We start from the raw sequence: 16,488 nt of genomic DNA, 5'->3' as shown, positions 1-16,488 counted from the left end.
GCACTTATTATATTAAGGCCATTTATTTGGGATTTCTACTGTGGTACGTGTTTAGTATGTGACACATGTTAATTAAACTCTTAAATAGTTACTACTTTTTTCTTTAACAAAATGCCATCTTTGAAAATACATACAAATTTGTATAATTTTTCCTCTGGCTCAAGGAAAAATTGATTTTTTATTGTTTATTGTCGATGTTTATTCCTTGACAGAGGTGACGAGGAAGTGAGAAAAAGTAATTTGAAAAATGTCGAGGAACAAAAAATACCAAGAAGAAAGTTGTCATGATGTCGTCATAGATTGTGGGGTGTGAGCAAATTAAAAAACAAAAACAAAAAACAGATAGATTATCAAGATGAAAAAAACATTTTACAAGACAATGTAGTCTTTACAAAATGTATACAATTAGTGTTCAAATGTGCTTGTTTTATTGCAAAAACACGAGAAAAAAATTCAAAATTATTGTATATACACAATATTGAAAAAGTCATGCACATGCAGAAATTTAAAAAAGGTTAGTTTTTGTTGAAATAATATGAAATTCTGTAAGACATCAAAAATTTATTATATTTTATTAGTACACTGAAAATGCAATCAGTATCTGGGGAAAGTTCAGACAGTCTTTTCTAAGGTTTGTGGCTTCTTGGGATATGCCAGGTTGTTGTATTTGTCAAATCATCTTATGTTAAAACTTATGAAATTTCATCATCGACTAAAAATCTGTTCAAGGGCCTTGATGTGTTTTGTTTTGTCTTGTGATTAAAGAATGCGGTGCACAACCCCACTTCCCGATCATCAAAAATATGGTTTATACAATCGTTTATGATGTATACCATACCTGCTATCTGAAGACAAGGCCATGATGTCATTCGTTACATTTATCAATGAAGCATAAGCATGAAAGGACGGTTACTTTGGTTGAACTGCAGTGAAATTACATCCTATTAATGCGAAAATTTTGCTTTCCAGCAATGAACATTCGAGAGATGTTTTCTCCAGAATTGTTGTTTAGAAAATGAAAATTAAATTAGTTTTAAAGCATGTAATAATATTTATGTCTAAAATGATAAAAATGTTAATAATTTATAATGATTAATTCATTGTGAATCACAGCAATAAAGTACAAATACTTATCATATAATATCATTTAGGTTTAAAGATAAACTTTTTCTATACTGTTTGACTTTTATTGTACCATATTCAAATTCTATTTGCAATAAATTACATACAATAGTAAAAATGTTATAAAATAATTTATCTTTATTTGTGTAATATGAATTCAAATATGTACTTGAGAATTAATTACATTTTTGTAGGAAACTCCACCAAAATTTGAACACTGTTTATTTAATGAAATGAAGAAAACAACTCAAAACATAAAATGAACAAAGCATTAATTTCAATCGGGTTTGAATGAATTTTTTTTTTTTTTCAACCAAAGAAACCCAGGTTAGGAAACGAGCAAAGCCACAAAAATGAAAGGATAACTTGTGGTTTGTGTCCACAGTTTCAACTTTCTTATTTCTTTTTGCCATGGGGAATTTCAATATCTGTACCTGGAAAACAGTGACAAGCGCCCAAAGTAGCGAGTCAAAATTCTTTCTGTCGCAAGATTCATCCCCATCAGTAGTATGTTCACAAAACTTGCATCCAAATAGGTTCATCCCAAGAATACTGAAGAGAAACAAAAAAATCGGAGAGGTGGTCGTTACAATATCATCGAATTAAAAACAAAAATAGTTACGGAAAAAAATCGTCTGTAGCTATTTTTGTCTGTGTATGATCCTGTCTTGTTAATTAGCTATTTTAAGAAAAGAAAGGCTGATTTAAAAAAGGGGGGATTAACACAGCTTGTAATGGAAATCAATTGACTTATGGATCAAAGTAGATTGGTTCAAAATGATAAGGCCCCCCATTACTCGGCGTATTGCAAGCCGAGCTCAGAGTAATCTGAAAATAATCCCTTACAACCAATTAGAGGCACACCCACCATTAACACTCGTTTCTAGAGTTGGTTTCCATTACAAACCACTCAGTTGGAAGAAAAAACAAATATATAGCAAAATAAAAACGAAAACTGAAATAGGGTCACCTCTGCCCGTAAAAAAATGTTTCAACAGAGAAAATTTGAATTTGTGTCACCTACAAAAACCGCCTGGTTTACTTTTGAAAGGATTCAATAAAGGGAAGGGGGTACACTGAGGCAAATAATGGATTTGTACATTATTTGTGATAGGGATGGGCAAATTGTCAAAGATAGTTTCTGTTAAGTCAACAAACATTGAAGGTAAAATGGGCAATCTAATTTTTTGGGGGGGTTGATGCAGCTCATATGATCAGCCCGCCAAGCCTTGCAGCAATATCAACCTCATTCTATATGTTTACACAATATTTACTTTTAATGTATATAGAAAAATTACAAAAGTAAAAGAAAAAAGAAAAAAGAGTCCATGTTTTAGTATGGTGGATATTGTTCTCAATGCTGCTGCTTATAATGGCTTATATACGACTTTTAGTGAATTAGCAATCCGACATTAAAAAATGTTTCTACATAAGCTTTCAAACATATAATCGTTCATTGTCAGATTTTCAACTAGCTTGTACCACCTGTAATTTTTCAGCTGGTTTATTAACACTTAAGATGAATGAAGATGACGTGATGAACTAAAGAAAGATTATTTCTAAATCTCAAATAATTGTTGGTAAGCTAAGATCGAGTGTATGATTTATCAGAATGTATCTAATGAAGAAGACGGATCGGATCGTTAAATCATGGTTGTAAATTATGTTTGTATTTTTATTTGTTTCGTTTATTAGTTGTTTGAAAAAATGCGGACCAAGCTAGTTGCTAATCCGAAATGGCCATAGCCTGTACTAATAGACTGGAAATTGTCACTTTTGAAAGCTGTCGAATTGTAATCGTTTCCGTAAATCGGCTTGCACAATCACTTTCTGGTTGGATGCAGCTTACCTGAATATAAATATGAAGAGAATAAGAAGCGAAAAGAAAACCGCGACGTTGTCCATAGTCCTGAGCATGACGAAAAGCTGCCTCCTGAGATTGGGCATGAACCTGACCAACTTTAGGATCCTTAGCAGTCTGAACGTTCTCAAAACGCTCAACCCTGAGCTGCCCTCGCCTTCTCCGAGAAACGTTTGGATTAGTTCGATAACGCTGAAACAATTCAGCAAGCGTATTTTTTAAAATTCAATCAAAGAACTGAATAGCACTGCCGATCGTGGATGCCTGCATGCGATAGGGTCTAAGTTGTAGAAAGTATCGGTGTTTTATATCGCATCGGAGGCTGATTTTCGAGCAAATATTACCTCAGTATGACAATGACTCCGTCAAAAACGTTAAATCCGTTGCTAATGTATCCAAAAGGACCTTCGGCTATCACTTTAAATAACATCTCTAGAGCGAATATAGAACTAAAAACGATATTGCTCGTTTCCACTATCAGGGTCAGTTGTTCAGGCTGGAACAAAACAACATTCGATTAAAACCGATGCGAAATCGACGAAAAAATCGGGTATTCACTTGGTTGTGGTGTTCAATGCCCATGCTGAGGGTGTTGATGAGGATGGCGAGGAGAATCCCCTGCTGAAAATATTTGTGCTCCACTAACGATTTTATCGCTCGGCGAATGCCGGCTAAAAAACAGTAACGGAAGCAAAGGCACCCCTTCATAAGGCATCCCGGTTCTTTCCTCCTCTGGTTTTCCTGAAAACCGGAAGAATTTATGTGTCGGGAAGTACCGCGAACTCGGGGATACTTACAGTCGGTTTCAAAGCGAGTTCAGTATCCGCCCAGGTGAAGTGCGACTGGAGCACGCCTTTGCTCAAAGACGTGAACAAAGAGTCGAGGGCGATCTGCCCGGTCGGAAGAGCAGCACTCAAAGCACCGCTCAACGCGAGCAGCTCTTGGCAGGTCATCGCTTCTGTAGTTGTACCGCCCTGCTAAAATAATAAATACCGCCGTAAAGTATCACCATAAAAATAATTGGATTTAACTGCAACAGAATAGATCTACAAGAGGAGATAGAAACAGTCCTGTTGAGAGTGCAACTTGCACTCCTTGTGTGGCACTCTCAACACGACACACAAGAATGGCACAATTACGCACAAAACAAACACTTGATCCCTGAAGATGATCTCAATAACTATCGAAACGTTGGCACGATAAAGAAATTTTTTTTCTACAATCTACGTCACACCAGACCGCATCCCATGATCTCCGAATAATTATCGACTAACGGTCACTAATCACCACACGTAATAAATATAGTTAAGTGAGTAACTTATTACAGTTTTATTTTTTTCCATTTGTCACAATTGTTTTCTTCTAAACTGTGTGAATTAAGTGTAGAAGTCAGCCGTTTAATCATAGGAATTAAAAGTTCTAAATAGTTTCAGACAGTTAGAACAGGTTTCTCATTAACTTGTTTATGACGTTTTTACAACACAGTCCGCTCGTGGATTTGCAAAATATTTTAGTCCTCATTTCGAGTCGTAGGGATGCCCTTTATCACTTAAATTTTCGTCTATTGTGCTCTCCTAACTTATTTCCTGGAAGATTTTAATTTCTTTTGTGATGTAGAGAATACATTTTAGGTCCATGGTATCAAGAACTGCTTGGCTCCAAAACGGTTTTCCCAGTTTTTTTGCGAGTGGTCTTTTTGCTTGTCTGGTTTATGCTCTCAGTTGATGTTGTGTTCTTTAGTTACTCAAGTTATTTTTTAATTTGGGTACAGTTTATGCTACAAAATGGATTTGGGCGTATGAGTTGTTCTGAGGCTCCCATTTTTTAGCAGTATTCTGCTGCCTGGTTATCTACCCATGACCTGGGACCCATATTAGCGTTAGGCTATTTGTGTACCGACTGATTACAAGAAACTTCGTCCTGTCATAAGCGTGGTCACGAAAAGGTTTTTCTTTAAAATTTGTAAAGAGATTTGTGACTTTTTGAAAATGACTGTTTTAATTAATATTTTATGTTAGCAACACTTTAATTAAAAATTGCAATGTATTTAATTAAAATTATTGAGTTTAACATTAATATGAAAATATAAACATCGTATTACGAATTATTTTAATAACTGGCTCGGAAAATAGGAAATCACATAATTGGCAAAGTCGTGTTCTTCCACAAGTTTAAATTACATAACTTTACAGTGTTTGCAACCCCGTAAAAGGTGAAAATTATAAATATTGCTTTGTAACGGTTACAGAAGAAACTTCAATAATTGCTATTTTTATCCTACTTAGACTTAATTTCTTCAAAGTTTGTTGCTCGGAGTAGTATTGAATTAAAAAAAAAAACAACTTTTTTATGGATCTTAAGTTTGCTTTATAATAATTAATGATGAATATAAAGAATTTATCGAGATTCAAGTTTGATAAGGTGTTTCAAAGACCTCCATTTACTAAAATATATACATATAAAGTGAAAATATTCTACTATGGAAATTAAACACAGTTACAAACCTTCGGTGCCAAGTGGTAATAAAAAGGACTGGACATAAAATATAGGAAGGAATGGGGCTCGACGGACAGACTGTGGAAGGGAATTGCTTAGGATGGACGGATGGATGAGGAAGGAATAACAGAGGTCAGAAGGGCGAACGCGAGTTTTATGAGAGTGTACAGAGGATTTGAAGGTAAGGAGATGAGGTGTATGTAGAGTAAGGTATGTAGGGAGGGGAATAAGAAGACGTCCATTGATAGAGGAAGAAGTCGAGGAAGTATTACTTTATCGGGAAGGTTGTAACCACATCAAGTCGGTGTACAGTATCAGTAGGCCCTCCAGGCAGAGTCGAAAATCTGCTAGATATGGGGATTGAAGGACAAAGTCTGAATCAAGGACAATCCCAAGGTTCTTGTCGGTGGGACAGGGAGAAATAGGGTGATTTTTAATATTAAACGGTAGGTTGGTAAGGAATGAAGGAGAGAATTGGATCCAAACAATATTTTTCGAAGTTCAAGTTAAGCCCATTATTCAGCGGCCTAGGAGCTACGTTTAAGTCTTCCGGAGTTATTACAATTGCTGCTTATAAGAGAGGATTTGAAGGAATGTTAAATTTGGGAGTCATCTGCAAAAAGGTGACGGGAGCATGATTTTATGGATTTTGGGAAGTTAATGTAACAGCAAACAAAGAAAAACGGAGCTGAGAGAGACTCCAGAAGTGATTGATATGTGGGAGGTCATTGGGGAAAATGAGATTGAAAAAAGTTATAATAAAATAAAATAAACTGGATGAAACCGTATAACACCATGCCACTTATCCCAGTTAAATAAGTAGTGACATTTCTCCATGGGGGGGGGGGTCTCGGGGGTTGATGATCCTTTAGATTTGTCCATTCACCATCCTTCAGGCTAATCACTTTGCAGATCCCATGGAGAAATCTCACAATTTAACACAGGGAGCCCGGCAAATTTATTGCTGCTCACCAGTCAGATCAAAAATTTACTTAATAAATGGTGGTGATAGTCGTGATATTTCGCTACATGGCAAGTATTTTAATTCTTATGTTTAAATATATTACCTGATTAGGAGGTCTTAAGGATCCGTCACCGGCTTGAGTTATTTTTTCAGACATGACGGGCGTTTCAGACTGCGTCCCACCGTGCAGAAGGACGACTTCGCTGAACATAACACTGCTCCTCCTTCTCTGAGGGCTATTTCCGGGCGAAAGAAGGTTTCCCTGGAAAATTAAAACAAGTAGGATGTCTTTTCAAGATGAAAGAAAATTCAATTACTTCGTTTGATTGTTCCCAATTGCTCGAACCGCCTCCGTTGAACGATGGTACACGAAGCAGACTGCTTTTTTTCGGGCTCAGTCCGTCTTCAGCTTCGGCAGGTACTTCTTCATCCTTTTTCCTCGCCGGTCCTGAAAAGCATCGATCAAATATTAAAAGGAAAACAAGGTCGTCCAATAATCGTACGCAGGTAAGGGGCTCGAAATTAATCCTAATCCCATTGAAGACCCACTGAGGCAGAACGACAGGCGCTTATCAATTACTCTTCGACAGAGGAATGTCCGATACTGTCAAGATTCACTCCCATTCTGCATTCTCAATAGAATGTTTGTTAACAATAATCGAATACAACATTTGTTATACCAAGAGATTAGCAGTTTGGGTCAAGTTGTTTCAATTCTACATTAAGCAGTTTCCTGGGCCACCCCAAAACTATATCTGGCCAACTTATACCTCCATTACAACTTATAGATTGAACATTAATTTGTTTGTGTATTTCCCAGTGTTACTTTTGAAAAATTTATTGTGCCAATTTAATATTTAGTTTAACCTATCTATAAGCCTTATTCTTTAGAAATATTCCTATTAAAAATGTCGACTTTAAGAAAGTGAATTCAGTTAAAAATTAGTTCATAATCTTCAACTATGCAAGATTAATACAAATCTTCAATTATCCATATGTTTGGTAAAATTTAATTGTCAATATAATAAAAATCAGAGACTGCTTTACTTTCTACTCAGCTTTTAGATGTCCATTATTTTTTATTAGGACAATTTAATACAGTCTTTTCAAAAATATAAAATTGTATAACAATAAGTTTAATTAATTAATCTTTTTGTAAGGTATTGGTTGAAATGAAAAAGTTAGTTAGTTTTATTGATTCATGAGCGGGATTCGAACCCACGACCTTCGGCTAAATACGCCGCTCCTCTACTATTTGAGCTATCGTGACCTCGATCCACTCGGACATCAACTCCCCATCTCAACCCCACCTTTCGAGTTTTTCCTCCTTTTTGCCATTTTTCGATATTATTTTATGTAAGATTTTCATTAAATAATTAAATTCATTTTTAAATAAATATCGAAATATAAAATAAGAAAACTGTTGAAACAAAATTGTGCTGAAGACAATTCCAAATTCACTAAGTTTAATGTTAATTTATTAGAATGAATGTAATCTTTTTGAGTGAAAGGAAGAAGTGGGAGTTGTACAATCCGAACCCAAGGAATATCCAGAACTGGGCTCGGAAAAATAGGAATAACCCTGCCAAACTGTGGCAGGTTAAGAAAGACGTCGGTCCCTGGTTCACGGAAAATGGGTCAAAAAGGGAAAAGGTCATACTGACAAGACTACGCATAGGTCATACAAGGATTACACATGGGCACCTTCTAGCAGGAAAGCGACCGCAAAGGTGCCCATTATGCAAAGATAGAGTAACAGTCGAGCACCTTTTCAATTGTAGAAGGCTAGACGTTTATAGGCAATATTTTGGAATATCGTCGGACCTGTGCGTAGTCTTGGGGCACGGCAGCGGGCACAAATCGCTGTACCGGTACCTCAGGGCTATAGGGATCTTCAAATGTATATAGTTTATGTGTGTTTGTTCTGTGCTTGTGTTGTGTCTGAAGTGTTTGTGTCGTGTTTGTGTGGTGTTTATGTTATTACATTAGGATGAACGTAATTTATTAGCGTGAAAGGAAGGGGTTATTTACCCCGCCCCGAGGAATATCGAGTACTCTGGGGTGAGTGTGTGATGTCTGGGGAGCAAAAGTAAGTTATTAGCGCGAATGGAGTGGGTTCGACCCCGCCCCGAGGAATATCGAGTACTCTGGGGGAGTGAATGTGACCAGACTTTTATGTTAGTATTGTATGTTGTTTATATTTTACTCTGTTGGAATGAATGTAATTTAAGCATGAAAGGAAGGGGTTATTTACCCCGCCCCGAGGAATATCGAGTACTCTGGGGTGAGTGTGTGACGTCTGGAGAGTAAAAGTAAGTTATTAGCGCGAATGGAGTGGGTTCAACCCCGCCCCGAGGAATATCGAGTACTCTGGGGGAGTGAATGTGACCAGACTTCTATGTTTGTGGCGATGTATATGTTATGTATTGTATGTTGTGTATCAATTCTTAAATTGACAACCTGAGGTACTAACAAGAGGCTAGCTTTTTAAAATAACGACGTAATATACAAGTAAAAGCAGAGAGTCAGTAACCAGATCGAGATGCTCAAATGGCTGCAGTTCAATACAAAATACGCGAGAAAGACAGGAAAGAGAAGGAATACATGCGGAGGGCCGGCGATGACCTCAGCTGTTTGTCGGCCCATAAACCTTCCACTTTATATATATATATCCAGAACTACCGGGGGGGGATATGATCAATTTTTATGCTTTTGGTGATGTACACTAAGATGAAAAATAGTGGCCACCCTTAATATTTTTAATTATCTTTCTTAGATTCCTTCATTGATTATATTACAACAACGCATGGTTCGCTGTAAAGGATTATAGGTAAATAAAACGCAGATAAAACCTGCGTGTTTACAATTGGATTTTGTAAATAAATCTTTGAATAGATAATCTCTTCTTTGTTGCTTTTTCTGTAAAGCTTCTTTCTAACATTCCGGTGGTTTGATTTTTTAAGATGTACCATTTTTAAGTTTCGAATTTGTTTAAGTGATGGTTTTAAGAGATACAGGTTCAGCTAGAATCATAGCATTGTTGGAAAATGGAATAAGTCAAGCTTATGTGGGTGCTTAACATTCCCAAGACAACCGTGCAAAGTGTCTTCCATCGCTACGAAGATACTGGAGGTTAATCAAGAAGGCACGAATCAGGTCGCCATCGTGTCACATCTCAGAGAGATGACCGTTTTATTGATTTGAATGTACTCCGTAATCGAATTTCTACCGCCGTTGAGCTGAAGCAACGACTTCAACAAGTTAGAAATGTTAAGATCAGTTTGCGCATTGTAAAGGAAGATTTTCAGAACTCGATTACGTGCGAGAAGGCATGCCACTGGTCCAGAACTTCTGGCAAGGCACAGAGCAGTTCGGTTAAGTTTCACAAGAAATCCCATCAATTAGTCGGAGCAAGATTGAACTAATATCCTGTTTTCGGATGAGTTAAGGTTTTGTTTGAGTCTTCTAACGACAGAGAGAGGGCTTGGAGAAACCCCAGAGAGAGATATATGGCCAGCATGTAGTCCCGACTAAACCCTATCGAATACCTTTGCGACGAGTTGTCAAAGAGGGTTCCCCCCACGTTTTAGTCGCCCAGTGATGACAGAGAATTTGTAAGAGTTAGGAATTGTGCAGTTGGTGGAGGATGAAAATATTCTACAGCATTACAAAACCTCATAAAATCAATGCCACGTCGAAGACAAGCGGTACTCCGTACTGAATTGAACATTTTCTTTTCTTTATTTCCATAACAACATTTCCAGTAAAATTGTTTTACTCAGTTTATGTTTTTCATTAATTAGCTATCTTATGTTTTTCTTTAAAAATATCTAAACAACAAACAATAAAAATAGTAACGATTTACCAAAATAAAACGAGAGTGACTTTTTAGCCTCTCAGTGTATATATACACAAAATTAACAAACCACCCATAATTTTAATGTAATTAGGGGCTTATTCATATTTTGCATATCAAAAATAGGTTAGGTAGTAAAAATAAGATATAAAAAAAATCAAAAACAATTAAAAATGTAAAAAGAACTTTTTGACCATTTTAACAAAGTATTTTCACCTCTGGCACGAATCACGTCCATTGCTTTCCTTGGAAAAGTTTTCTGGTAAAATCCTGAGGAATTCTTTCCCATTCATGAAGAACAGCCGTTTCCAACTCTTCTAATTTGTTAAGGACCTGGGTTTTGCCGTCGTACTCGTTACTTAAGTTGGTCCCAAATGTGTTCGATTGGGTTCAAATCCGGGCTTCGAGCTGGCCACACCGTGCACTCAATTCTAACCTCATTCTGGCAGTGATACACAATACGTGCTCTGTGGGGCCTCTACATCAGCAAGAATATCTCACCGATTTGGGGGCAAATGGCAAGTACCTCTTGTAAATTTAAAGATCTTCCAACCAATCTTACAACCAATTCGGTGCGAGCGTCCAAGGAAATGCCATCCCAAATCATCAATGACACACAATGATCCCACGTAAGGAACCGCAGGGGCGTACCTTTCTTCAAAGCGTCTCGAAGAATTGAGGCAAACTTTCACCTAAAGTTAAAGCACACCTCTGGCAAACGCTTACCAACAATGAAAACCTAGAGCGAAATAAAATTGAATTCTTAACAAAATAATTATGAAAATAATGTCATTGAAATCGCATTACATTGACGCATAACAATAAATATATTCACACGATAATGGTTGCGATTATTAATTTGGACAGAGGTGATAGCTAAGCAAAAATTTTGGCACGTATAAGATAAAAGGATTAATTGGGAACTGACAGATTTCTCAAGTACCTAAAATTGATTTCCTGAAAAGGTACCCACTAATCATAGCCAAATATATTTCTAGTGAATAATAAAGATAAAAAAAATTAAAAACCACCAGTCTGAAATGTGGAACATAGAAATATAGGACAAAAATGTATCTTTCATTAAGCTGAACGTTAATTAAATAAAAAATATATATAAAAAATAAGTGAAGTAGTATTATAAAATCTGCATCAACCTTGTAGTATATTATGCCTCTTGTCTTAAAGATTTAAACCATTCTTTCTACGAATTCTTACTACACTAGAATCACTATTAATTCACAAGATCTCTTTATAGTGCCTTAAAAAGGTCTTTTTAAATATTTTGACGATAAGTTACAATTATGAATAGGGTCTGTTTAGAGGAATTGTTGAGAATTATCCTTGGGGATTACTGATCCTCCAGGATGGAACTCAACCTCAATCGAGCCGTTCGGATTTTCCAGGGACTGGACATCGTGGGACTTGTAGAGAGGCAGTATTTTCCCAACTTTTCCCCGTTGTTGTCACCTCAAATCCATTGTTTATAGTGGTGCGGTACTTTATTCCCTGTCCGAGGATAATGGAAAAGACTCATCGACAGTTTCCTTTAATTCTAACACTCAACAAATCATAGTAAAAAAAACACACCGTTCTCCATAATTTTTTGGTAAAACGTTTAAATACTGTACATATCTCCTTAAAGAATAATGCCAAGTAGTTTTATTATTGGCAAGATAAATATTTATTAACGTTATATTTATTATCAGCCTTATATTAAAAAAAGGTCAATTGAAAAGAGAAAACTGAGCTCCTTCGTCCCGTCGAGGAATTTGTACATGCCATTTGTAAGGACTTTGAAACTATAATTAATCATTTAAAAAGACAAAAATATGAGCATCTATTTACAATATTGAAACTGATTGTTTTAAGTATATTGAAATTAAATATAAAGAGAACGAGCTCCAACATGGCCCGTCCATCCTGAAAGATAACCTCCAACTGGTTATCCCATGCAGTTCAACCAACATACACATACATTCATCCAATGTTTCATTCCTTCCTCTCAAATAATCGCAAATAATGAAAAATAAGTTCGCAAATAATCCTCATCCCAGTCAACCTCCCTTTCTCTCCCGGCTCCCTGACCGGGACTTAAAGACTTAAACCATTCTTTCTATAAATTCTTACTACACTACAGTCACAATTAATTCACAAGATCTCTTTATAGTGCTTAAAAAGGTCTTTTTTAAATATTTTGACGATAAGTTACAATTATGAACAGGGTCTGTTGGAAAGTTAAATTTGATAAATTCAAAGAGGACCTAAATGCCATCAGCTCCTGGGCCGTTGAAAAGGGCCTTTTCTTCAATATCAATAAGTCCCAGGCTATAGTGTTTGGATGGACCCTATTTTCCAATCTTAACCTCCTATTCCTAAACCTCTTTGAAAATACAAAGCAATAAATCTTAGTTCAATTCCCAAGAAACAATTTTTCAAAAGGTTTATTCAATTTTATCAAATTATATGTCAATCTAAAAACTAAGTATTTATTATATTTCGAAAACAAAATATACGAAAAATTTGCCGTATTCTCTTTCAATATTTTAAACAAGTCGAAATAGATTTTACTAAATATACACAAAAATTAATCTATGTCGAAAAACAGTTTGAAATTAAAGAAGTAATCGAAAATTACCATGTGAGCAAAACCAATCATCGTGGAATAGACGAAACAAAAAACGTAATTAAAAAGCTACATTATTGGCCAAATCAGCGTAAATTCATTCAAACATTCATTAATCAATGTGGAAATGGCCTAATGGTGAAAATCAACCGCTTGGGTTAGAATTTAACATCACACAAAACCGTTGGAGATCGAACATTCAATTACATTGGACAATACTAAATTTCACACTTTTATCGATACATTCTCAATGTATGCCCAAGCTTACTCTCTTAAGTCAGGCCACGCTATTGAAATTGTCAACAAATTAATTAAACATTTTAGTAGGCAGAACAGTCCAACGCTAATAGTTTCGCACAATGGATTGGAATTTAAAAATTCACTAATTCTTGAACTAAAATTCCATAAAATCAAACTTCATTTTTATGTCTTCACAACATCCGGAATCTAAAGGAGCCATCGAGAGATTCAATTCTACCCTAATTGTACATATTGAGATTCGAAAATTAAACAACTTGTTAATTAACAACCTTAAGATCTAAACAAGAGCAGGGGAAAAGAAGTATATAAGGAAAAATGTAATACAACATTGCCTTTTGAAAATCAAACGATAAAAATTATATTTACAATAAATGCCTCGGTAACAAAAACAAAAAAAAAAAGATTTTTCTCAAATAAAATTTTTCTCGTTTTATAAAAAACAAATAAAATTTAACTTATGTAATCAATACAAAACAAATACTAATATACTATAGTTTGATATTTCAAAGAAAAAAGGAGCAGGTACACTCCAGAAGGGAACAGGGATCTAGAACGTGATAAAAAAAGGCTCACCGATCCAGCGTATACAGCCACTTAACACCCTTCTCCCTCCTTATCTTATCTCTCCTGGGTGTTTGTATATCCAAAATAAGCAAAATTTACTTAATAATAATTTTGTATCCTTACACGGAACTATGCAAAAGCAGAATAAATTGAAACCAAAATTTTAAAACAAAAAACGTCGTGTATAAATAAAAAAGTAATCACCTAAAAAAACACATATTACAATACCAAACCTATTATCCATTTATCCAATATAAAATGTCCTCGAAATATTACTTATGGATTTAACTATGTTGTTCCAGGACAATAACATTGCTCGGATGATACGTTGTCTCCACCAACAAAGACGACTTTTATATTTAGTAGTCTATTGACCAAATTACTTGTTTCAATTAATTAATCTTTTATGTGAGGTTCTGGTTGAGATGAAAAAGTTAGTGTAACGAACTGGATTCGAAGCCACGACCTTCGGCTCAATACGCCGCTTCTCCACCACTTGAGCTATCGTGACAAATTATTCAAAATCTAGGACTATTACATATCCATCTTGGTATAGCAAAGCCCCAAACTTCAGAACACACTTTCACCTACTGTTGTTTTTTTTCTTAAAATGCCTATTTTTGAAATTTTAAATAATCAGTACCATAAACTATCGTCATGTGTCAAATTTAATTCCACGATAAACGAAGTAGTTACGCTCTACTTTAATTTAATTACTATTTGAGAACTATTATTAAAATAAATAACTTGTTAGCGCAGGCGAAAACGAGACACGAGGAATATTAAAGGGCTTGGTCTCCTAATAAAATTTACTTAGTACTTACTAAGGGGAACCTAGGAATCTATTTGATTAATTATTATTATCAATTATGTCATATTATGTTATTAAACATAATAAATATTCACGAATTACGAGGTCGTTACAAAAGCCATAGTGCATTAATTAATTGGCGATATTAAAGTTTCCATTTTAATCGTTATTCTACTCTGTTGTAAACAATGCATACATATATCATTGTTTACTTTGACTAATCGTTTATTTAATTAAGTATATCAAATGACCCTGCCTTTCATTCCAATTTATAAATCTCACCGAAAATGTCAGAAGAAAAAATTGTCATTCGTGGTCTACTGAGGCGCTACTGGAATAAAGGACTAAGTGCGAAGGCAGCAGCCGAGGTAATTTGTGCAACGGTAGGAGAATATGTCGTGCATCTTAACACTGCAGCGTTTTGGTTGGGAACAACAGCCTTCAAGATGAACCTAGATATGGTCGCCATTCAGCGGTGGATGATGCTGAATTATTACTCGAGTCACTCAACAAGGATCCGTATGCGACCACTCGAGGATTACCGTCCGAAACAGAAATTTCAAAGGTAACGGTAAGCCGCCAATTAAAAAAGTAACGAATGATGAAACATGGATATTTTTAAAAAATCCTATCCACAGAAAACAGTGGGTACCCCAAGGCCAAGAGGTTCGAGCAGAGGTTCACCAAGATCGATTTGGAAAAATATTATGTTTTGTGTTTGGTGGAATTTTTAGGGTGTTTTGCCCTTTGAGTTGGTTCCAGATGGTAGAACTATTGATGCAGAGTTTCATTGCGAACAACTCGAAAATATGGGGTTTTAAAAGAGAAGTACCCTGGTTTGCTTAATAAGTATAAAGAGATATTTCAGCAAGGCAATGCTCCTGCCCATCGTTCACGTTTGGCCAAAGAAAAGTTTTCAGAAACGTTCACCCTACTTACATCCCTTACGTCGCACCGTCTAACTATGATCTTTTCCGGCCAATGGCCAAAGAAAAAGTCAGATAATGTATTTCATAAGCCAACCAATGTGTAAGGAACAAGAATTTGAGTTATCAAAAATACGTTTTTAACTATCATTCCAAAGTCCAAGAACTTATTAAGATCCAAAATTCAAGAAATTATACACTTCAATGACATCTAAAAAATAAAGTATATCAATGTCCTCAAACATGAATCTCCACTTTGCGAAGAAGATTTGTTATTACATATTGTACTCTGCAAGTATTCAGCTCTTCAAATCGACAGCAAATATTGGGCGTACATTCCAGAAATAAACCAATTTTTGGCCGTTTTCCCATCACTTGAGATCGTAACAATTCTTCTCGAAGACTCCATAGAATCAAGAACTTTACAGGGTATACTTATGATAAAAGCAGCCAGAGAGAAATTCATCTTTCAACAAAAATCTCTGATTTTCGAAACCAATTCTAATTAGAAGTAACGATGTTTTCTTATATTTTGACCTCAACAGTTAATCTTATGATTCTTCCTTCTTGAAGGTGGGATAATAGGTCATCTCAAAACATTTGAGATGACCTATTATCTAATTAGAAGCTTATTCATCACAGTTTTTCCAAAGCAAACTCCGGACCTCAGCATTAAACTAGAAAAAATTGAACCTATAAAAACTTTCTTCTAATCCCATAGTCAAATTGAGCAAGTTCACCCACCCAATTTATGTACAACCAAGTATATCGACAATGCTCTTTAAATTATATTCCCTGTAATAATAATATTGTTTATAGTGATGTTTTATTCACAAAGAAAATAGATAATCATTAGTAATAACCATCCAGATGGATTAGAAATGTAAGGCAAATAATGTATGTATAAGGCAAATTTTGTAAGTATTAAGCTTCATAATATCTATAGTTTATCCTTTCCATTGTATAAACCTCAATTTTAATATCTACAAATGTAAATCGACAAT

The 16,488-nt window shown here is 35.3% G+C and overlaps 1 protein-coding gene across 9 annotated transcripts in view; it reads right to left on the bottom strand.

The window, feature by feature from the left end:
• Positions 1-16,488, bottom strand: part of LOC106670970 (voltage-dependent T-type calcium channel subunit alpha-1H) — a 112,388-nt gene that overhangs the window by 22,163 nt on the left and 73,737 nt on the right. For 7 of the 9 annotated variants that reach the window (XM_024228410.1, XM_024228414.1, XM_024228409.1 and 4 more), the window contains 6 exons: positions 6,761-6,891; positions 6,547-6,705; positions 3,781-3,960; positions 3,542-3,724; positions 3,328-3,479; positions 2,972-3,175 (listed from right to left, as the gene is read on the bottom strand). In XM_024228410.1, the coding sequence (XP_024084178.1) occupies positions 2,972-3,175; positions 3,328-3,479; positions 3,542-3,724; positions 3,781-3,960; positions 6,547-6,705; positions 6,761-6,891 (1,009 nt within the window). Of the gene's footprint in view, positions 1-1,556; positions 1,675-2,971; positions 3,176-3,327; positions 3,480-3,541; positions 3,725-3,780; positions 3,961-6,546; positions 6,706-6,760; positions 6,892-16,488 lie in introns of all 9 variants that reach the window. The other 2 variants (XM_024228413.1, XM_024228417.1) reach the window with 1 other exon arrangement.

The sequence above is a fragment of the Cimex lectularius genome, unplaced genomic scaffold (genome assembly GCF_000648675.2).
Source record: "Cimex lectularius strain Harlan isolate CLEC.00 unplaced genomic scaffold, Clec_2.1 scaffold294, whole genome shotgun sequence".
NCBI lineage: Eukaryota > Metazoa > Arthropoda > Insecta > Hemiptera > Cimicidae > Cimex > Cimex lectularius.
Note: the sequence above shows the minus strand (reverse complement) of the source record. Positions and strands in the feature narration are given on the sequence as shown.